Raw genomic sequence first — 22,848 nt, forward strand, 5'->3', positions numbered from 1 at the left:
TGTGGGGTTGGCGGTGGGGAGAAGCGCTGCTTTCCCCACCGCCAGCCTCCAAACCAGGTCGGGTTTGGAGGCTGCTATCCGCAAGCCTTGGGAGCCTGGCAGGAACTCCCGCCGGGCTCCCCAGGCTTGCGGATATCTGCCCGAAGCCTGGAGAGCGAGAGGGGTCGGTGTGCACCGACCCCTCTCGCTCTCCAGGCTTCAGCGAAAGCCTGCATTCGCTCCATAGGACGCACACACATTTCCCCTTCATTTTTGGAGGGGGAAAAGTGCGTCCTATAGAGCGAAAAATACGGTAAATAACATAACTGAATGCTTTCCAGTGTTAACCAGATAAAATCTTTTAAACATAGAAACTAGCAAATCAATGGAAGATTTCCACATGCAGCTTCGTATTTATTCATTTGATTAATTTATGAATCACTTCCCAATGAAGCATGCAGAAGCAATATACAATATAATATAATATAATATAAAAGAAGTCACAAATATTAAAACAGTTAAAGCAATTGCATATATAAGAACAATGGGAAACATATAAGCATGTGACAGGAAACATTTGAGCATGTGATTGCTGACTTGCAGCATCCTTGGAAGAGTATAGCCACATGAAGTTTCTGAATATGAAGTTTGGCTCTTAAACATAAAGACTCTTACAGACAAAAGCAACCTGAACGAATGGGTATGATTATGCAAGTTTTTAATGTTCATTGGGCCCAGGATCCCAAGAATTGTTTCTCTTGAAGAAAATTTGAAGAACACTTAATATTATCCCAGTCAAGTAGTTTATCATGTGTGAAAAATGATGCAAAAATAGAAGTTGAAAATACCTGTGTATCAGCATAAAAGCAAGAAAGCCGCACATAATTGCATTCTTCTGCCAAACTTGGTGCATGATCAGGCTGGAAGTTAACATTTTAGTTCCACTGAATCTAGATAATGCTTAATGCATTAAATTACACTGGATCGCTCAGTGGACCCATATATCCTTTAGAATACCACATTGCCAGACCAGACAGGACTCTGTCCCTCATTCTGGTAGGGGGTGGGGAGGCAGAAGTATTTCAGCCTTCATCAACCTGGTACCTTTCAGATGATTTGGACTACTACTCCCGTCATCCCCAGCCAACAAATGCTCATTAGGACTGATGTCACCAATTTTGTTTTTAGATATGGGTTACCATTTTAAAACTAACAGATGGCTATGCTAAAAGCAATATATGCTGCTAATTGCTAGTGTGGAATGCTGAATAAATGTTGGACTCAGTCTGGTGAGACTTGGCTTTGTATTCCTATGTGGCCATGAAACTTGCTTAACCTTTCTTACAGAGTTGTGATAAAATGGTTTGACCTTGTGTATGCCACCCTGACTTCTTTGGAAGAAGGATGGGGTGCAAATGTAGCTAATTAAATCTCAAACCCTTGGAAGTTAATCCTTTGGAGTGAGAATTCAACAAGTGCAAGTTATCATTGCTGCTCCACGAATCACTGCTCTTCATTGCACAACGAATTTTGTTGGAGAAAACATTACAACCCTATTTTTCCACATTTTCTCTTTTTTCACATGGTTAACTTGCAGTAAGTTCAACTAGGTTCTGCAAGAACTGAATCTGTGTATGTCCTTTAGATGTATCATACTTTAAAACTTTGCTTATATAGTATCTAGAAGTTGGGTCCAGTATAGTTGAATAAGGTGTCCAATCCCAAGTAAGGGATTTATTTATTTTTAAGATGAAACAATTAACTTGCTCATTTTAAAAGAAAAAGAAGCTAACTTGCTGAACAACCAGTGTGTCCTTGGCTATTTACTATGGCTTGGATTCTAAAACGAGTGAATGGAAGGGGGGGAAATGAAAGGTACTCACCCACCTCACTCCTTCCGACACCTTTGCCCATGGATAGCCTCTTTGTAGGATGAGTATTCCTAACGAACAGCACAGAGAAGGATGTGTGTGTGTCTAAAATTAGGAGCAGGCCTCTGCCTGATTGTGGGCTGTTCTTCCCTTTCCAGCAGCCTGTGTGCTATATCCTACATTATTTAGAAGCCCCCCACCTAATCCTCCAGAGTAACTTTGGGGATTGGTGCATGGGAAATTTCTGTGGAATTTATTCCATTCACTTGTTTTAAGATTCACCCCCATATCTGTTACATTGGGTTATAATTTCACTTTCATGCTAATAGCTTCGGGATCTTTTTCTGACTTGGTCACTAAGGTAGTTTCATTGGCCTTTGAAAACTTTGGTGTAACTCAGAATCAGGGATAGCCAATGTTTTATACTTGGAAGCTGCTTGCTTCTGAACCTATATGTTCGGGTGCCTTTTCATAGCAACAGAATAAGGTGCATTAAACTGCAATGGGGGTTGAGAGATGCCAGGTGGCTATTCATTGTAGCTGCAGGCTGAATTACCTGGCAACAAGACTGCATGAGGCCTGAAAATGTACAGTTGTTTCCATGACAAGTCGTCTCATTATTTCTAGGACCAGGTTGTATTGAATGTCCCCGGTAGACGCTTCCCACCATTCTCTGTCACCATCACTTCCGTTGCATTGATCATCCTTGGCAGCTCTTCCCTTCACAGTCCAGGAACTTTGAGTTAAAGGTGCTTTCCTGCCTCCAGGGTAGTCAAGGCAAGAGCAATATCAGGGTTGGGAGTGGAGTGTGCCCTGCGCATGATCACTTAGGTTCCCAGCTGTGGGGGAAATGTAAACACATCATTCTTCCCTTTACAGACTCTCTGCTCCTGTTTGTGGTGATGGGGAAATGAAGGCAGGATCAGTGGGCACAGCTCTCCTATCCCTCTCCATGCGCTTACATATGTGTGAACAAAAAACCCAAATAGGGCTACAATGTCCTTTTTTAAAACTGACAGTTCATTTGGAAGGCTGAGAATGTCATTTATATATTCAGTTCATACTGAGGGGAAGGTCTGGTTTTGTGTAGTGCAGAGTTTTTCCCAATAGATATTCCTACTAGGTCAATGACTGTTTGCTTCAGCTTTATATATTTAGCTTTTTATGTTTCCTTGTCATGGTAGCTTATAATATAGCATCAAAATATCCCACATCTTTGTATAGTAGTTTCCAAGAGTGTGTAAATTTTACCTTGGATACCATGTTAATCTCCCCCCCCCCGCCCCCGGTATTTTTCTTACATGAATATTTTAAGCAGCTGTTTAAATTGGCAGGTAAATCCTGGTTTTTGTTTTTACAGGTCAAGAGTAGCATTTCTACTTGTTCTTTGTGTTTATTTTAAAAACTGGTTTGCTGTGCCTCCAGTCATTATATATTAGTTCCGTTGTTAAGGCAGGTGACTAGTATTTTGCAATGGTATAACCTTGAAAGCACTTTTTTAGATTAAATCCTTCAGAGTATGGCTTAAAGCATTGCAAACAGCTAAGGTCCTTGAAATGTTGTACTTTCCATCTCTGATAATACTAATGTCAGCAATCACACACACACACACACACACACATATGCCTTGCCAATGTTCAGACCAAATTTATAAATAACTGCACACCTGGATTGCCTATGGCAGTCGAATTGTTACTGGGAATCTAGGCAGGAAAGCTTCTAGGCCACAAATGGTTGACATGGGAATGTGTGAACAAGCAAGCTACTGAGAGGTAATTTTGTTTAATTGAAATCTATTTTCACCCTCTCTTTTTTTACCATATATGCTTGCCAGTCAATTGACTGCCTATCCTTTTCTGCAGTCAAAACCTTTCATGAAGCCAATAATGCTTTATGAAATTCTTGGTAGCAGCTTAACTTTGCCTATTTATTGATAGCATTGTTTACTGTAAAGGGCAGGCGCAAGAGCTTAAGGCTGGTTAAACCTGCAGTAAATACGGGAAAATGTAGCAGCATAACAAACCTTCTCTTTGTGGTCACCCCTTGTAACCGCAGGTTTCTCCTGACTAGACCACCTCAGTAGCAAAGGTCACTGTTGGACCGAGCAGTCCAAAAGGGGTGGGTAGGAGTGGGAGAATCCAAGGCAGAGGAATCATGAAATCACAAGGCCTGCTGCACTCAGTGCAAAAGGCGGGTGCGTATCTTTAGTTTTTCTTTCTGTCCACTGTGGTTTCCTTCATATTTTCTTTCCCATTGGTCCCAACAGTTGCTGGAATTGGGTTATTTGCAAAGCTGACCTATATTGACAAGAAGCAGGATGAGGCTGCTGTGTGGAACAGCCAACAGTCCATGCTTGGAGATCTTTGGCTGTAACTCACCCACCCTACCCCCCCCCCCCCCCACTCTTCACCTTAGCCTGTCTGTATTTATTCCTTTGTTCCTCTTGCTTCTTGGCCTGCCCATTTGTTACCTTTCCTCAGCCTTCAGTTTTCTTTATTATCCATCCTGCTAAAAGCACCTGGTCCAGCAATGCTTCTTTTACCCCTGTAAGACCCCTGACATCTAATTTTACTTTAACCTTTGTGCAAAATTAGGGACAGCTGGAAACTCTCTGCATGTTTTCTGAAGTTAAGTGCTGGAGGAGAGGGTGCACTGGGAGCCTGAAAGCAGAAAGAATGGGGAAGGGAATATTTTGTGGGGTGGGTAGAGCTTACAAGAGTGGCTGATTATACAGGGGAAAGAACCACTTGGGTAGTGACCTGGGTAGAAATAAGTTTAAGGCACATCAGTTAAATAAAAGCCGAACCTTCTATCAGCCACACCCTGTGTTGGCTAAGGGTGTTGAACACAAGGTAGTGAAACAGAAACGCAAAATGGTACTGAGGGATCTAAAAGGTTACATATAGTTAATCAAGAGTATGTTGGCTGTACAGAAGAATGTATTCTCCCCCATGTGCTCCAGTGTAGAAGGGTTGGATGACTTCTGCATTTAATCTTCCAGGAGCAAGGTAAACATATTTTTCACAAATCTAGTTAAATGAGTTTAGAATTGGGCTATAAGTAGTTCAGGTATAGGATTAAAGAACAATTGAAGCTAGGTCTGTGCACCTCAAGGATTTTTGGACATCCTACAGCCTTTGTGCTGTGTGATAAACCACTTTTGCAACTGAAAGGAGCCTCAAGGAATTTTGCATATGGTATATGGGGGTGATTCTGGTATTTCAGAGGAAAAAGAGGGGGAAATGTCTCTAGTGCATAGGTCAGGGGTTGTCAACCTGGTCCCTACTGACCACTAGTGGGCGTTTCAGGATTCTAGGTGGGTGGTAGGGGGTTTTATGGCACAAGCTGAATTCTCCTTCCATCAAGCACTGGTGGGCAGTAAGGAAATTTTACCATCAAGAAAGATGCATTAGTGGGCGGTAGGTATAAAAAGGTTGACTACCCCTGGCATAGGTCTTCAGCTGTTGGGTCGGGGCCCAGTACTGGCGGGTTCAAGAAACTGCTGCAGCTGCAATGGACAGCATTGGAAGCATGGTCTGTTCTTCCTGAAATTTAAAAGCTGAGTAAGAGGAGCAAAAAGCATTTCGCATTTTATAACTGAGAATTTTGTATTGCAGAAAGAGGTTTCTAAATGCATTGAGGATTTTTTTGCTAGATATTAGTTGCTAACTAGGTTTTTACTACAGCTGGAGGAATATTCATTATAAAAGCTACAGATTCCCAAACAACTGTTTTGATGCAAAATTGCAGCCATCAACTTGAATACTTTGCAAGAGGGTATTTGTTTTTGCTTTTTAGTTGGTGATAGATTTAGGAACTTAAAAACACAAAAAACAAAATAACTGCCACTGACAAGCTACAGCTTAGTCAGGTCACAATGAAAGGCTTTTTGTTTTCATATTTGTTACCTGTCTGGTTGCATAAACAAGTAATTGTGTCTGCAAAACCCAAATCCTGCCTCTTCCATTAGGAGTATTCCTTTTAGGCTATTGGAATCTAAGGGTTCTTCAAATGATACCTTAACAGCATAGTGGATTGTTATAAAAACAAACCTGCATCAAAAGCAGTTAGAAAATGAAGTTACCATACTTTGTTTAGCAACATTTTTTTGCACTTATCCTCCACTAATTTTACTCAAGAGTTGAAGAAATGAAATAGCTCTAAGGCAGCAACAGTCCCCCCCCCCTTGGCCTTTATTCAAGATAGCAGCTGCCGTCTTGTTTTGTGAGAAGCTGAAGGATGTCCATAAAGAAGTCACAGTCCAGAATATGTGATTAAGACATCCATCTACCCTTATGATTAAGAAATGAACAGAAGGTAGCCCAAGGATGAAGGAAATAAAGCATGTTATAGTCTTAGTTATTGCCAATCTTACATATATTCATTCCTTTTTAGAGTATTTCCATTACTGCAGTGGGAGTACATGTAAATGTAAATATCATGATTGGTACGAAACTAATATCATTGGTAATTGGCTGCCATACAAAACATACCATCAGCATAGCTGGGCTTAAATTGATGTTTAGCCTATTACACAATCCTGTGAATCATTGCTATATAGTTGAAAAAGCCCATTTTCATGTAAAATGCTGTTTCCAAAGGTAAATGTTTTCTGACAGTTTGAAAGCCCCAAAGTATAAATGGAAAAGGTAATTTTCCTTGTCTCTTACTGACATTTAAATATATATTAAAAAATAATACTTGCTAGCTTTATTCGTGGATGGAGATGTAATGCTGGCTTCTACAAACCACAGTTTGCACATGGACATCCAGTTTCAGTAATGTGCTCTCACTTCTCTGTTCTCTGGAACAATTTCCCCTCACCCTTCATTTCCTTGTGTCAGCCATGTTTAGCATGGTTGATGAACACTACCCCTAGTGCTTTACTAGCCCAAAATATAACCATGGTTTGAGGTAGCTTATGAGGGAACCTGATTTATGTTGATGATAGTTTGTGTTGGTGTAATTGTTATGTAGCATCATGGTTAACTGGAAAGAAGGAGGGAATAAAATTTCTCCATAGAAAGGTGGGTGTGGCATGTGTTCATAAGATAGGTTCCATATTTGCACCTAATGATTTGCAAGAATCTAGTGTTGTACCTGTACTGGGTTTATATCTTCATTCTGAAAGTTTATGTGAGTTGTTAGATGTGTTCCAGCCGCCCTCTTTTTCAACATTAAATGAAGTATATATCCAGCAGTACCAGGGGCAGTACAGGCAACTCCCCATTCACATGCATTCAAGGCATGTGTGATGGCGCACATGTGCATCACCATGAACCTGGAAGTGGCACAAAAGGGGGCAAAAATGGCCCTAAAAGAGCTTATTTTTCTTGTTTGTTTATTATAGTGAAACTGCTGAATATCTATACCTTATATATCCTGTGATATATATCTCTATATAGTGCATAATTGGTATCTGTCAGCTAAATGTTGTCTGTGCCATGGTTTAGGGCTACCATAACTGAAATGATCTCATCCACTGATGCAAAAGAAAATGTGATGATTCTGCAATAACATTTACTAAGGAGAACTTCATTATCCATACGTGAACTTAGCTGAATCCTTGGGATTCACTGAGGATACAAGAATTTATCTTCTCTGAGAAATGGATAATATTGCAACACAGAGGGGTTTTGGAAATACCCTCTATAATTTCAAACTGCTTTATGCATTATATTTTTCAAAGTAAACAGTATAAACACGACAAAGGTTTGGGATGCATAATCACATCAATCATTTTGCTGTGCTTTTCTCCCCTTATTTCATAGTGTTTGAAGAAAATAACAAAAGATGGACGACCACAAATAGTAAGTAGATTTCTCTGTGTTTGTATCTGTATCTGTAGCAGTAACGAAGTTAAGGCACAGCCTTTCTTAAAACTGACAAAAAAAATTTCAAGCTATAATGCATTAGTTGCAGAATAGTTCATCCATACCCCTAAGTATGAAGAAGCCAGGAAAACTGGGATGGTTGTAGTAGGAGCTAAGGTTGGGAAAATGCAAGTCAGTGTAGAACTGTACAAGGAATGTAAATACAGACAGAGATATTGCATCAAATGCTGCTTATATGATATTTTACATGATTTCAAATTGTCTCTTAAATCTCTTGTAAATAAACTAGCATCTTGCTTCCTAGCAGTTATTCAAGGGAATTTTATGATCGGTATGCCCAAGGCCAAGAGAAGTCTGTGGTCAATAAAATGCAGCAGAAATACTGGAAGACAAAACAAACTCTTATCAAAGTCACAGGAAAGAAGGAGGATGAACATGTGGTGGCCTCAGATGCAGATCTGGATGCAAAACTGGAGGTAGGCATGGCAGCCCAGATATTTCCTCACAAAGGGGGAAAATCCTATGTTAGGAGGTCACAAAAATTGGGCCAGGTTCCAAAAAGCCATTCATGCCCTGCGGCTTTTCAACCCTACCTTCTCTGTTGCAGCTCCCCTTGCCACTCTACCCCTCAAATGCACCCTAAAGTTAGAGGGACCCTTGGATATGGCATTTCATGAGGCATGAAAACAGTGGTGCAGCTGTTAACATTTATCTCCTCCCAGCACCATTCTGTACTTTCCAACTGCTTTTTCTTTCCTGATAAGTTAGAGCAGACCTCCCCGCACCAAAAAAGAAAGAAAGAAAAGAAACCCAACACATTTACCAACCTCGATAAATGAAAAAAATATACAGAGCACTTGCAATTTCTCATTTTAAGACTCGCTTAAAGCATAGCACCATCATGAATACAGGAATAAAATGGAGTATGCTTCTGCTTCCCAGATGATAAACAGATTTTGTTGTAGAAAAGGACAACATTCTTTTAATAGTAAAATGAGCATCTGTAATCCCTTATGTGTCTGGCTGGCCTCCCACTGGCAATTTTTTTTTAAAAAAACAAAACAAGTAGAAAGAAAGGATACTGTGGCAACTAGTGTGAACTTCAGATTGCCCATGCCAGCCTAGATGCTGGTGCTGGGCCTGATGTTTGCCTCTGCCTCCATCATTTCCTTTTCTTTGGGTGGTAATTTGAGGGCCCCCTGAGCTGCAAGTCCCTGGACTTAGGCCTGGATATCTTAGCTGCACCACTGCAGGAGAAACTACATTGGGAGAAATCAAGAAACAGCTACATGCACCTAATTGAAATCACTGTCCTCTGGCTCATGTACCTGATTTAGTTGTAAAGATAAAAAAGTGTCCCCAACCTCTTGGAAGAATGGGATACAAATGTAGCAAATAAATCAGTGTTATGCCATAGAAATCTGTTTTCAGCCATTTTCTTTCCTTCTTTTGGTGTGCAATTGCTGATGTTTTTTCCATTTTATTAGCAAGGTTGAGGGAATTGGATATGTTTAGCCTGGTAAAGAAGAGACTGAGAAGAGATAGATAGCCATATTCCATATCTAAAGCAGGCTTCCTCAACCTCGGTCCTCCAGATGTTTTTGAGACTACAATTCCCATCATCCCTGACCACTGGTCCTGCTAGTTAGGGATCATGAGAGTTGTAGGCCAAAAACATCTTGGGGGCTGAGGTTGAGGAAGCCTGATCTAAAGGGCTGTAAGATGGAGCAAGCTGTTTTCTGCTGCTCCAGAGGCTAGGGCCCAAACCAATGGGTTCAAGTTACAAGAAACAACTAAACATCAGAAATAACTTTCTGACAGTAAGAGCTGTTTGAAAGTGGAACAGACTCCCACGAGAGGTGGTGAACTCTCCTTCCATGCAGGTTTTTAAGCAGAGGTTGGATAGCCATATGTCATGTATGATTGAGTCAATATTCATGTATTACAGGGGGTTGGACTAGATGACCCTTGGAGTCCCTTTCAACTCTACAGTTCTATGAGTCTGATTTTAAAGGATATTCGTTACCTAATGGTAGAATTAAAACAAGCATAGCAGTGTTATAGAATTAGCATAGATAACAGAGAACCTGTTAATCCCTCTCTGGTCTCTCTTTAAATAAGCAAATGTTGATGTCTGATTTGGACTCCTTTTTTTTTTTTTTTTGGTAACTATTTCCTGAGAAATTCTAAAACTAAAATAATATAAACCTCATCTCTGGAAATATTGAATAGTTTGAGTGTTTACTTCTTGGAGTGGTTCCAGCTTGCAAATTACATTTTACATATTTACTTTCTGCCTGTGACCTTAATTATACCTCTTAAAATCTGTGCCGTCACATTCCTTGCACAGAATGGCCTTCCTGCTATACTGTAAACATGGTTGCATTTCATTGGCAGAGAACATATCACAGAGCATAAATGCCCGTGAGACAAACTGATTTGCTCAGACCATCTCAAATGCTTTGTATTTATATAGGAATTGTATCAGAAAATTGCTGCACATGTGATGTTGTACATTGGAGGAAAACACTATGAATTCATAGGCAAGGAAAGCTGATAAGGTTTCAGAAGCAACATAATGCTTTGAAGGGAAATATAGTTTTAAGGAAAGTGTTTTTTCTGTGTCTCCTGTCTCAACAATAGTTTGTATTTTATGTTTCATTTCAGCTCTTCCATTCAATTCAGAGGACGTGTATGGATTTACTTAAAGCAATTGAACTATATCAAAAAAGGATTTGTTGTAAGTATTTTAGCTGTAGTTAGCCTTGCCTTTTCAGCCTAACTTAATCAGTGGTAAAATGAAGATAATTGTGAGGTATTCTGCAGCATTAATCAGAGTTCAAGTTGATACTAAAATTATTTATCAGTCTAGGCTTTAAAGATAGCTTTGTACATTTGGCGGAAACAAATACTATGACAAAGAAAAATATGATATTACATCGAACTTGATCAGATCCAGTCCAAGCGATTTTGCTGTCTGAGGCCAAAGATAAGATTCCTCTCCCCATTCCATATGCAAATCATGCTTGCAATTACATCTTACTTCAACGTTGATGACAAGACAGCATCCTCCACCACACCTAAGGGGTGTGGGCTAGCTTATTAGGTGCAGAGCAGACCACATCACACACAGAGCTCTGTCTGCTGACAAAGGGAAATGACCAGCAATGGTGTGTGCCTTAGGACAGATGACAGGGGTCCAGCACTGCTGCTCCTCACCCCAACTGCTGCCTAAGGCAACTACCCCACTCTTTCTGATAGTAGGGACAGCCCCAAGATTGATAAACTGGTCCAATCTTTGTGTTACGCAGAAAACATGAGAAATGTCTCCCTAGCATGTTCTTATATATATAAAAAAGGAAATGCAATATCAGAGGCTGTGGTAGAGAGTGTGAGGGAGCTGCTTAACTTTTTCTCCTCCTGTTGTTTGTCCTGTCAAAGCGTGCGCCCCCCTCCAAGCTGCTTTTTATGGCAGAAAGGGGGGCTGTATATTTTGTCCTGCAGAGAACAAAAGCAACTTGAATATAGCAATTTGGGGTATCCTCTGTCCCTCTGCTTGAAGCAGCACCCTCCTGTACCTGTTTTTCAGTGTTAGCTGTTCAAGCAAAATAATGGTTCCAGAGTATGGTCTGAAGGCATAGGAGGCCACTCACCTGCTGAAAATAAGCCAGCCTGGTGGTGGTGGTGTTGGTGGTGTTATCATCATCATCATCATCATCATCAGTGAGTGGATAAGTGACTACCTGGGAACCACTTGAACTTCTTGAGTAACTTCTTGAGTTACATGATGGAAGAAAGGTAGGATATAAATGTAAGGAAATAGAAAAAAGTAAAAATCATCCATTGAGAGATTGCATAACTTGATACCTTTTAATTTGGTCCTCACATTTGCTATTGTGTACGGACCTGTAGGACATGCTTTGCCCTGCCTTAGTTTGCTTTTTAAAAAATAGATCAATATTTTAAAACATTTTCTTAATTTAAATGCAAACTCTGTGAAACCAAATCTTCTAAATAAAAAAATGCAAATATACAGAGGGAATAGAACTGAAGGGTGTATGATGCCCAAGTTGTTTCAATCAGCATCCATTTGACGAGCCCCTGTGAACTTCTGTCACTTGAGCATCAGGCTCAAGGAGTTGAAAGAGAGTGTAAAACAATCAAGGGAAATTCTAGGTATTGTAGTCAGGTCACAGCAGTCTACTTCATCTGATCCCACCAAGCTTATAGCTCTATTCAAGCAAAAAATAGCACGTTCTCCTGTTGCCTTTTCAGCGTAGAGGTCATTTTGCAGTTCTTGTTACATTACACTGAGCCCATGAAGGGATGTGCTGAAGTGAACCCGATCGTCTGTTTCGTAAGTGCGTGGGATTCATGAAGGTTAATTAGAAATTGCAGGGTTATGTTGGAGGGTTATTCTGTGACCTGAATAATGGGGGCAATGCAACATTTCCCTTCTTTAAACTTAGTGGTGCATCACCACTTTCTCTCTCTCTTTTTTTTTAATCTCAGTTCTGTCTCAAGAAGAAAATGAATTGGGGAAATTTCTCCGATCCCAAGGTTCTCAAGATAAAACCAGAGCGGGCAAGATGATGCAAGCTACAGGAAAGGCCCTCTGCTTTTCCTCTCAACAAAGGTATGTTTGACTTGAGAGACTTCATGTATGACATAGCTTACCATCCTTGCCCTGCCTTCTGAAGCAGGCCTGCACAAGAAGCCCACGTGAGGTTTCAAGATTTTCCTGTCTCCTGCCTCCCAGCAGCCCCAATAAAAAGCAGGAAAGGACTGCTGGTGGCTTGAGGTCAAGAAAGCTCTCTGGCTCTATCTTTTGTCTGGTTTTTTTTTTGAGGGGGGTGTCTTTCTTCCTCAATGTCACTTATATATTACATTTCTATCCTGTCCTTGTTCCAGTGAGTTCAAGGCAGCATCTACAATTCTCTTTCTCTTCCCCACCTCATGTTTTATTTTCATGACAACCTTGTGAGTTTGGCCAGTAACTCTGTCTCAGCCTAATATCACCCAGTGGGAGCCTCATAGCTAAATGGGGTTTTGAACCTCAGTCTCCCAGGTCCTTACACAGGATTTTTTTCTGCCTCCTCTCTGAATCCTCCCGAGACTTTTTACTTGTTCCCTGCCTGTCCTCCCTGAGCTTCTCATTCAGACACAGGAGAATAGGCAGGAAATTAAAAGATTAATTCCTTCTCTGATTTGAAGAGCTAATGAAACGTACATCCCCTTCTGCAGAGAGGATCCCTCTCAGTTTCCAGCTCAGCCTTCTGACAAAGAGGGCCACACATCTTGACCTCAGGTTTGTTAAAGCCAGGAGTCTTTGCCAAATGTGTTGTCGCTAAGAGGGCTCCCTTTCTCAGAAAAAAAGACTCCAGGCACTTCAGGTAAACTCAAACACCAACAGCTATATTTAAGTACAGCAGGCAGGGACCCACACTCACTTCCTTCCCCCACTCGCCTCTACAGGACAGTCCCTCTACAAGTATTTCCTCTTGACCCAGGAGCTAACCATATACACACTTTCCGCTTTTCATTTTAGCTCCAGTATGATCATATACCTACACTCCTTGGCATCAGTTTCAAATGTGTATGTCCATCCTCTGGTTTAGTATGATGCACCACTAACTAGAAAATGGTGTTTTCTTTTCATCAAAGAGTTCATCTGTATCCTTGTGATCAGGTTGGTATCTAGAGACAGGGTACACCAGGACATTATTGCACCTTCCAGTGTCAAAAGTATCACAGCTTCATTGTCAGGAGGATGGAACAGCTATCGTTCCTTGGTTTGTGGTATTCAGCCTTGCTGGACACAAGCCAGGGAGAAGCCATCCTTGTCCGAGAAACCTATCAGCTGGAAACACCTTAAGAGTTTGTCATATCTTCCTGATAGCATGCTTTGACAAGGCTTTGTTCCATACAATCTCACTAGCTACTGTTGTCCCCCCCAACCCAGCTCCAGATTGCACACAAGATCATTGGCCAGGTCATGATACCTTCAGAGGCAAGGAAATCCTGGACTGGTGTGGACCCACCAGAGTAATCTTGTGAGGCATGTGTCTCACAAGAGATGAAAGCCTGTTTGGATGGTGGATGGTGTCGCATTGCCAGAAGTTGATAGCCTAGGACAGAGTACAAAAAGTTCGCTCCAATACCAGTGCTATCTTGTATAATTTAGTATAAATGATATGTGAACCAGGAACATCAGAATGGAACGCCCAATCAAAGAAGAGTCCTTTGTGTCTCCTAATGCTTAGAGAGATACCGTATACCATTATGAGTAGTTTGAGATATTCAGGAGTTTGATGGCTAGGTCACCCATGCATGCACCAAACCGGAATTCTTTGTTGATTAAACTAGCTTTGCTCCAGTTTAAATGGAGAGTGAACCTATGTGTGAGTAGGCTATTGTATCTCCAGATAAGTGATAACAGAAAAAGGTAGTGTGTGCTGTATTCCGAGAATTGTCAAGGTGTGTGATTTGGAGGGAAGGCTTCTCTTGATCTCAGGATGGAATAGGAACCATATTCTAGAAACTGCAAGAGGGAACTTTCATCTGTCGCCCAGACTGGCTCCATACTTTGAATGCTTAGCCTGTTATCCACATGGCCAATAACTTTTACCTTGTGTCTGCATATTAAATATTAGCTGTTTCACCACAGCACCAGCATACTGTGCAAATTAACTAGGGCTGCTCACTGATGTAATAAATATTCTGTTTAGGCTGCAATGGGACATTCACTTTCCTGGAAGTAAGGCCCATTGTACCCAGTGGGACTTACTTCTGAGTAGATGGGCATAGGATTGCCTTGTTAATTAATTGGTTACTTTTCAACAGGTTATAAAGCTTCTCTGAAAGTGCCATTTTAAGGATTCTGAAGGAAAGCTTCAATCTTTGAGAATGTGGAAATAAATGAACTGTTAGTGAGAACAGGCTTTCTTTTTTTTTTTTTTAATACACCAGAAGCAATCAGGAAAAAATGGATTTGCTGTGTACTTGTGAAAAAATTGTCCTAAATGTTACCATCCGAACTGAACCTTGCAGGGGAGGAGTCCATTCTAATTTGCTTTTTGGCATTCCTTCCGTTGGCATTTCCTTTCTAGCAACCCTTTGTCTCTCTGGTTTGCTAATCAAAATAAAGCCTAAAAAGTCTCTTTTGGTTTGGTTTCAGGAGTCCCTACACTTGCCATTTTTGTTTTTGCTTTTTTGGTCACAGGTTGGCATTGCGCACTCCTTTGTGCAGGCTATACCAAGAAGTGGAGACATTTAGGTACAGAGCTATTTCCGATACGTGGTTGACGGTCAATCGAATGGAGCAGTGCCGAACTGAATACCGAGGAGCTTTATTGTGGATGAAAGATGTGTCTCAAGAGCTGGATCCTGATCTTTACAAACAGATGGAGAAGTTTAGGAAGGTATGAAAATTCCCACCATTTGCTAGAGAGCAGTGCTTGAGAAATGGTAATGGAGAATGGGTTTTATCCCAGTAAGAGAAATATAGTTCAACATCTAGCACTGAGGGTGAAATTAATCATAAACTGATCTTTCCCATGTGGCAGGATACAGTTCATCTGATAGTGAATATATTTTCCATCTTTGAAAGATGCAACTACCAGAAATGTTTTCCTAAGAGTGTAACCCTATACATATTTACATGGGTGTGAGCCCCATTGAATTTAATGGGACTTACTTAAGAGTAGATACAGAAAGTAACTGTATTACAGTTGATTATATGTAAACATACATAATATATTACTCAAAATGGATCAGATATTACCATAGTAGGCATCTTTTTAGGGTTTTGAGGAAAGACAGATATAAATGTTTTAGGTGAACGTCTGGGCAATTCTATACCTGAGAGGAATTCAATTGCACTTACTCTCAGGTAAACATAATAGATTGCAATCTATAGAAGATGCATGCAGTCTGTGCTTTTCCATGAAGACTGTATTGATTGCTAGCTTTCTTTGTTGATTCTGCCTCTATACCCAGGTGGAATCTACACACATGTTAAAAATGTTTTGAAAATGCTTTTGTTAAAAATCATTTTGAAAAATGCATTGAATTTGCCATAGCTCACAGTCACCATCTAGTGTCACAATTGCATATTGCACTTCACAACACATTCAAAGTGTTTTATTTGCAGCTCTGTAGCTGAGTCCGATCAGCAGGTTGGTGGTTTGAATCCCCGCAATGGGGTGAGCTCCCGTTGCTCAGTCCCTGCTCCTGCCAACCTAGCAGTTCGAAAGCACGAAGTGCAAGTAGATAAATAGATACTGCTTCGGTGGGAAGGTAAATGGCATTTCTGTGCACTGCTCTGGTTCGCCAGAAGCGGCTTAGTCATGCTGGCCACATGACCCGGAAGCTGTATGCCAGCTCCCTCGGCCAATAAAGCGAGATGAGCGCCGCAACCCCAGAGTCATCTGCGACTGGACCTAACGGTTAGGGGTCCCTTTACCTTTGCTGAGTCTCCAGTGGTTCCAGTCCTCCTGAGCTACAAGTTGCTTCTCAGCTCAGTGAAGGCATCTATAGCTATATATATATATATATATATATATATATATATATATATATATATATTATAAACTGGCTAAGTGGTCTCTGGAGATGGGCAGAGGACATTTTGTGTAGCCAGATTCTGCTGAAAATTTTTGCAAGATGTTTGGTTGATTGGGGCAAATCTGAGCTGCAGATCTACAGTATGTGCTACATGCCCTGCCATCATTTCGGAGACACTTGGTTTGTCAAGAATTCAGGCCTGCATTTGAAGGTCTGCAAATCCCTAACCTTGTTGATATGGAGTTGTTCTAAGAGAGGGAGAAAAACGTTTCTCAATCAACTCTCCATGCCATGCATAATTTTATAAACTTGTATCATATTGCCTCTTACTCTCCTTTTCTTTAAACTCAAGTCTCAACCGCCGTGACTTTCTTCATAGTCGCTCTATCCCCTTGGTCATTTGGGTTGCCCTTTTCTGAACCTTTTCCTACTCTTACTGAACTTGCCATTTAGAATTGTGTTTAATACAAAACATCAAGCTAAACACCCTGTAACTTTGAAGAAGCTAACTTCCTCTTCTGGACACCAGGTTTTACATAGCACATCCTGTAACAGCAGTGGACATCTGCATTGCTTCATGGTTGAAAATTTGATAAGCAAATGTCTTACGTTTCCTTGATGAGAATTAACACAGAACTACTTCCGTGTTTAGGTCTTCTGTTCTGAAGGGACAGTGGAGCTGCTTTTGTCTTTTAGTGTGCAACTCTGATTTGTGCCATTGGGTGGCAGTATTTTACTAGATCTTTCAAGTTATTTGAGGATTTGTATCATAACAAGGGGGACTACACTGTATGTCTTTGTTCAGGAGGTTGTAGATGTGCTAGGAAAAGAAAAAGCTGTAAATTCTTTTCCTAATCATGATGAATGCAGTTGACAATGCAGGTGATGTGGCAATTTTTTATTATGATTGGGTGAATGGAAGTTGTGTGTTACTACATTATTAGAACATTTTTAATACTGGCATATTTGGGACAATTTCAGTTTTCAAGTGAAGTCATTTGTTCGTCCACACTTTGCTTGTCCCACAGGTCCAAGAGGGTTTCTATGCTTTCTAGACATGGGTCTGAGTGGTTTTCCATTTGCCCCACTGCTTTCCCCAGGAAAAAATTACTATATAGCACTGAATTGGAGCAAACATCAATCCACAGAAAAAACAATTAACATTTATTCCAAATCAGAGGTAAAGAGCAGGTTTTTCCAGGAGAAACCGGCACGACAAGTGGAAGTGTGGATGAGACCTCATTGCTGAATAATGTTTATTTTTAGAAAAGTGAAGGTAGAGCTGAGTGCCCCGGAGCAGATGGGATTTTTATTCATTTTTGGTGTGTTGAGGGAAAGGCAGCACTTTTTTTCTAAGGGGGATGCAGGGGTACGCATACCCCTAAACATTTTGTGAATCTAAGTTTGGCCTCATTGCGGGGCAGTATTTCAATATGAGTAGGAAAATGAGAGCACCCCTAAACATTTTTTTAAGAAAAAAAGCACTGGGGAAAGGTGAGTAAATTTCCTAGGTATGTAACAAATCTGTTAGTTAAGGTACCTACTGCTAAACACCTGAGTACGTTCCATAAGAAGTTGGCAAGGGAGCAGTAGTCTTTTTCATAGTTCCTCGGGAGTGACTTATGTGATGGTTTTATCCTTGCTGTGCACACATTGGCATTCCAACTACTGAATGTCGGGCAAGCAATATCCCTGTGTTTAAGGGGTCCAGCTGCTTTGTTGGGTTATCCACCACTCCAATTAGATAGCCCCAAATACCTTTTGGCATTGTTACTGAGATCAAGAATGCTCAGTTCTGTACTGTGCTACAGGGAAGTTGCCACACTGCATGCTTAGGTCTACTTTAGATGTTTATATATGCGTATAAACATATTGTGATTATATATCCTTGTGATTAAGGTGTTTTATCTGAAACAGGATATGGGACCTGGCATCCCATTAAGGACTTATCAGGAATGTGCACTTAATGTTTGGGCTTTATTAAAGCTTTTACAGAATTGCATTCAAGACTTGCTTTGAATGATGAGCAGTTTCAAAATACAGGGTATTTTGCTTCACGTGGCCTTTTTTGTTTTGTTCCTCAATTATGCCAAGCCAAGAGAATTGCCAGCCATTCATTTCTCCTCCTTCTCTTCCTTCCCGCAATTGCAACATATAATTTCATACATTTTAGGCACCTCTTTGCCTTCTTTGTGTGGGGGTTTTTGTTGTTCTTTCCATAAATTACATGGAACAATGGGAAGGCTATTGTACTGCCTATCTGAACTTTACAGCTAACCTGTGTATGTTAGGAAGTACAAAGAGAATCTATGTAGGTACTCAGTAGCATTCCACCAACTTAAATCTAAGCATTACTGGATGGCGACTTTCAGTATGACAGTTTAATGCTCTTTGCACTACAATGAAAACTTACTGGGAAAGGAGCTGCATTTCTTGAAGCATATTGTCTTCTCTCTTTTTCTGCATTCAAGCTGGGTGGGGGGAAATGCTTTACTCTATTGGCCTTTGTTTTCACTATTTCTATTCTTTGGACCTTCATCAGTACAGACTGGTGAGTTACCTGTCGGTTGAAAAAAGCTGGCAGATGGAAATTTGTCAGTCCAACAGAGCTCCCATCAGTCATGTTTACAGAGCAAAAGCAGGGCTTTAGCTGATTTTTCCTACCTGCAAATGTTCTCCTCTTTTGCTTATTTATGTCAGGCAGCCATTTTGCTAGTGGGTTTATAAAGTGTTCTGGCTCTGTATAGCAGTGGATGCCATTTTATGGATTTCAGCTGATAGTAAAAACCCAGAGCTGTGTGTCTTCCGCCATTCTGCATTTGTACACATAAGTCAGTATCCTGAGAAACTCACACATGCAACCATGCAAATTCAATCAATTTGTACATTTTGCTCTGTGCAGAATTTGGAGGAGGTGTTTCGCACAGTGTTCATGGCAATAAGTTACAAAGAGCTGCTACGTGGTTGGGGCCCTGAACTCAACCTAGCACCATCAGGGTCCTCTGTTGAAAACAAAGGAAATATAGGAAATATCAAATTAGACCATTGGTCCATCTAGCTGAGTACAGTGGTACCTTGGTTCTCAAACTTAATCCGTTCCAGAAGTCCTTTCCAAGACCAAAGCATTCCAAAACCAAGGCATGCTTTCCCATAGAAAGTAATGCAAAACAGATGAATCTGTTTCAGACTTTTAGAAACAACCACTAAAACAGCAATTTAACATGAATTTTACTATCTAACGAGACCATTGATCCATAAAATGAAAGCAATAATCAATGTACTGTACTATAAAATAAATAAGACAGTATTGTAGATGATAAAAATTAAAACTACTTTTTTTTCCTTACCTGCACTGCTGATAGTCATTGTTTGGAGGAGAGGGCTTTTATCCATTTCCGCAGTCACACAATCAATCAATCAGTAGCTGAAGTGGGTTCCACACAGTCACAAAAACAAATTAACCGAAAAAGCCTCAAAAACAAAAATGCAAAATAAATAGCAAAAACAAAAGCACCAAACTTAATCTATTCTGGAAATCTGTTTGACTTCCGAAATGTTCGAAAACCAAGGTGCAGCTTCTGATTGGTGCAGGCGCCACGGAAACAGTAGCCGACAACCGCATCAGATGTTCAGTTTCCGAAAAACGTTTGATAACTGGAACACTTCCAGGTTTTTGGTATTTGGGAACCAAGACGTTTGAGTACGAAGGCGTTTGAGAACCAAGGTACCACTGTACTGGCTACACTGATGAGCAGAGCTCCACCAGGGTTTCAGTTTCAGGCAGGGTTTCCCCCTAGCCTAACCTAGAGATGCCAAGTATTGAACCTGGGATCCTTTGTATGCAGAGCATGCATGTTATACTCAGCCACAGCCTTTTGAGGCAGTCTGCATTGGGGCGGGGGGAATTACGCAATGCCCAAATTCACTATTGGGAGAGAAAATACAACTGTAACATTTTCCCCCTTTTGATAGAAGTGAGTGCAATTTGTAGCCTCTTCAGAGTGGATTAAGCACGACAAATTACAAGCAAACGGTTCCAGAGTTATTTATTCTGGTCTCTTCTTAAGGTTTGAGGTGGTGTTTTTTAAGGAACCATCTATAACTTTTCTTTATTTCTTTGTAGAATTGGACCAAAGTTGAAACAATTGCTACCCCTTCAGAGGAGGTGAATCCTGCCAATTTGATAGCTGCAGTTGTTTTCCAGCAAAGGCAACCTTTTCAATTTTAGGGGTGGTCAAAATGATACCACTTAATGTTCCTTAGGGTTTCTTGGAGAAATAGTCTGAAAATGTCAGACTTGAGAAAGGCGCTCCTAGATAAGAAACTGTCAAATTTCAGGCAAATTGACCCAGAGGTTTTTGTGCTAGGCACCTTTTAAAGTTGATTTTGAGTGTGTGTATGTGCGGAACTAAAAGGGATGTGAGTCAGGTTAAAATAATTTCCTCCACTTACAAACCTGACGTGTCAGTCACAACAGAGCTTTCCCTCTCTCCACCCTGGCATTTGCTCTTCCTATCACTCCTTTCTCACTCTCACTCACACACACACGTATTTTCCTTATATGAAAGACGATATAAAGGTGTGGGGTTTTTTAAGCAGTCATTTGTCTGTAGTTTCATTTTTGGCTCTAGGTCACCACAAGGTCCTTGGAGCAGGGTACTTTGCAGGGTACTTTGAACAGATCCTGCTTCACTTGGACAAGCTCAGAAGCACCCCACTGCAGCTAAGGGCTTGTCTGATGCCACTGAGCACCCCTAGTGCAAACTCATCCTCGGTCAGTGTCATTTTTCAAACTCCTTTCCATTCCAGAGAGTTGCTTTGCAACAGGAGACAATGGATTTCTTCTTAAACTGGATTGTGTCTGGCCAGCTTGTGATCTTTTCACTCACTGATTACTCAGAGGGAGAGAAGGAGGAATGGAAAGGAAAATTCACTTTAGAGGAATGCTCTAAGAATATTTTTAACGCAAACATATATACTTCATGAATTTTAATTGCCATAGCAGGGCTACTGGTTAAAGCATTGTAGTTACTCTATGATCAATAACTGTCTACCTGCAGTCACTTAGTATGTATTAAATGGCTGGGAGGACTACATCATTGCTGTTCATAGGTTAAAAGCAGTGTAATAATGTGTGATAGAGATGCCCTTCAAATCCATAATGAAAACTGCTCTTTAAAAATAGAAGCAAGCTTCTGGGAACATATTACATCATCTTAAGATGTATTGCTTGTAGAATGTTGTAGTAACTGTAGACTGAATGCCCTTGAGTGATTTCCTTCCCCATCTGCTCCATTTTAGTCTTTAAGAAATAGAAAACTGAAATGATGTTCTAGGAGAAGTGCTTTTAAATTAATGAATGGAATTAATATAAAAGTGGTTTTGTAGATACACAGCTCTTCCAGTTATTCCCACTTGCTCTGTGATGCAAGTGAAACTAGGGTAACGGGCTCTTTTTAAAACCCTTGGGCACATGCAGAATCCAGCAGAATTCAATGTATGTATTACAGTGAATAATACAGTTTCTGTATCAATGTTCCCCCCAAACAGAGACCTGAATGAGTCACTGGGAATGCTTAGATAATCATATGTTGGCTTAATAAATGGGGATATAAAGGAGCCCTTTGCTAGCGTGCACAAGCCCTTCACTCCTCTGAGGTGCAATCAATAAAATTGGACAGCTCATTATTAAACATAGTTTCCCATTTTGTCCAAACCTGGAATAAGCCAGGGTATTAAACTAACTTCAAACAGTGGCTTAATATCCCGAATTGTTCCAAAGCTTGTATTTTCCTGGATTATTTTTTTAATGACTGTTTATTGTGTACTGGTTGTTGTTGTAGTGTTTTTTGAAGAAATGCGAAGCCATTGTTAGTTAAAGACTTCCTGGCACATGCTTGTGTATGGGCTGCATACATTGGCAAAATTCTTGACCATATCTCAGCTTCTTAAGATGAATTCAAACCAGCTCACTGTTACATCTCAAAGGGAATATATCTGCCTTGGGGTTGTTCACAACCTCTAAAGATTTTCTGTTGATATTAAACAGTCACTGTATTTCAGATCTTCACTATAACAATAAAGAAAACAATGTGTTAATGCACTATGTTAAAGGTTTATCATCATCATTACTATTACGGCTATACTTGCTGTTGTACTATAGCCAGTGTGGACAAGATAACTATTGGAGCTGGATCCAAGAGAGGTATGCTGTAGATTTACAGAATGCCCTTAGGTTGCTTTCTCAACCATAATCATGAAATTATATTTTACACTCTTTTTCTTCTTCTTTGCTATCTGACTGTTGACTTCATATTAAACTATTGATGTAATATCTGATTACATTATAGTGTGAATATTTATAAATGTAAGCTGCTTGCTAGCTCTGGGAAGCAGTAATTGCTCACTCTTCTTCTTGACTTTGCTTCAGTGTCAGAGGCATAGCGTGAGGGGTGCTGGGGGTGCCCCCCTCAGTGCAGTTTCAAGGTAGGCGCCTTTCTGCCCGTCATGAGCCATCGCATCCTTCTCAGACACCCTCCAGCAGGAGGGAGCCTGGGGAAGCGGCAACAGCTCAGGCATCCTGAAAGCCCTGTGCTGCT

General features: G+C 40.6%; 1 protein-coding gene across 12 annotated transcripts in view; it reads left to right on the top strand.

The window, feature by feature from the left end:
- ICA1 (islet cell autoantigen 1) overlaps positions 1 to 22,848 on the top strand; it is a 63,090-nt gene that overhangs the window by 4,137 nt on the left and 36,105 nt on the right. For 6 of the 12 annotated variants that reach the window (XM_083578688.1, XM_083578683.1, XM_083578687.1 and 3 more), the window contains exons 2-6: positions 7,622 to 7,660; positions 7,992 to 8,160; positions 10,352 to 10,424; positions 12,197 to 12,320; positions 14,907 to 15,105. In XM_083578688.1, coding sequence (XP_083434814.1) covers positions 7,644 to 7,660; positions 7,992 to 8,160; positions 10,352 to 10,424; positions 12,197 to 12,320; positions 14,907 to 15,105 — 582 coding nt within the window. In that variant the 5' untranslated portion in view covers positions 7,622 to 7,643. Of the gene's footprint in view, positions 1 to 7,621; positions 7,661 to 7,988; positions 8,161 to 10,351; positions 10,425 to 12,196; positions 12,321 to 14,906; positions 15,106 to 22,848 lie in introns of all 12 variants that reach the window. The other 6 variants (XM_083578685.1, XM_083578691.1, XM_083578681.1 and 3 more) reach the window with 1 other exon arrangement.

The sequence above is a fragment of the Podarcis filfolensis genome (genome assembly GCF_964270895.1).
Source record: "Podarcis filfolensis genome assembly, chromosome: 12".
Taxonomy (NCBI): domain Eukaryota; kingdom Metazoa; phylum Chordata; class Lepidosauria; order Squamata; family Lacertidae; genus Podarcis; species Podarcis filfolensis.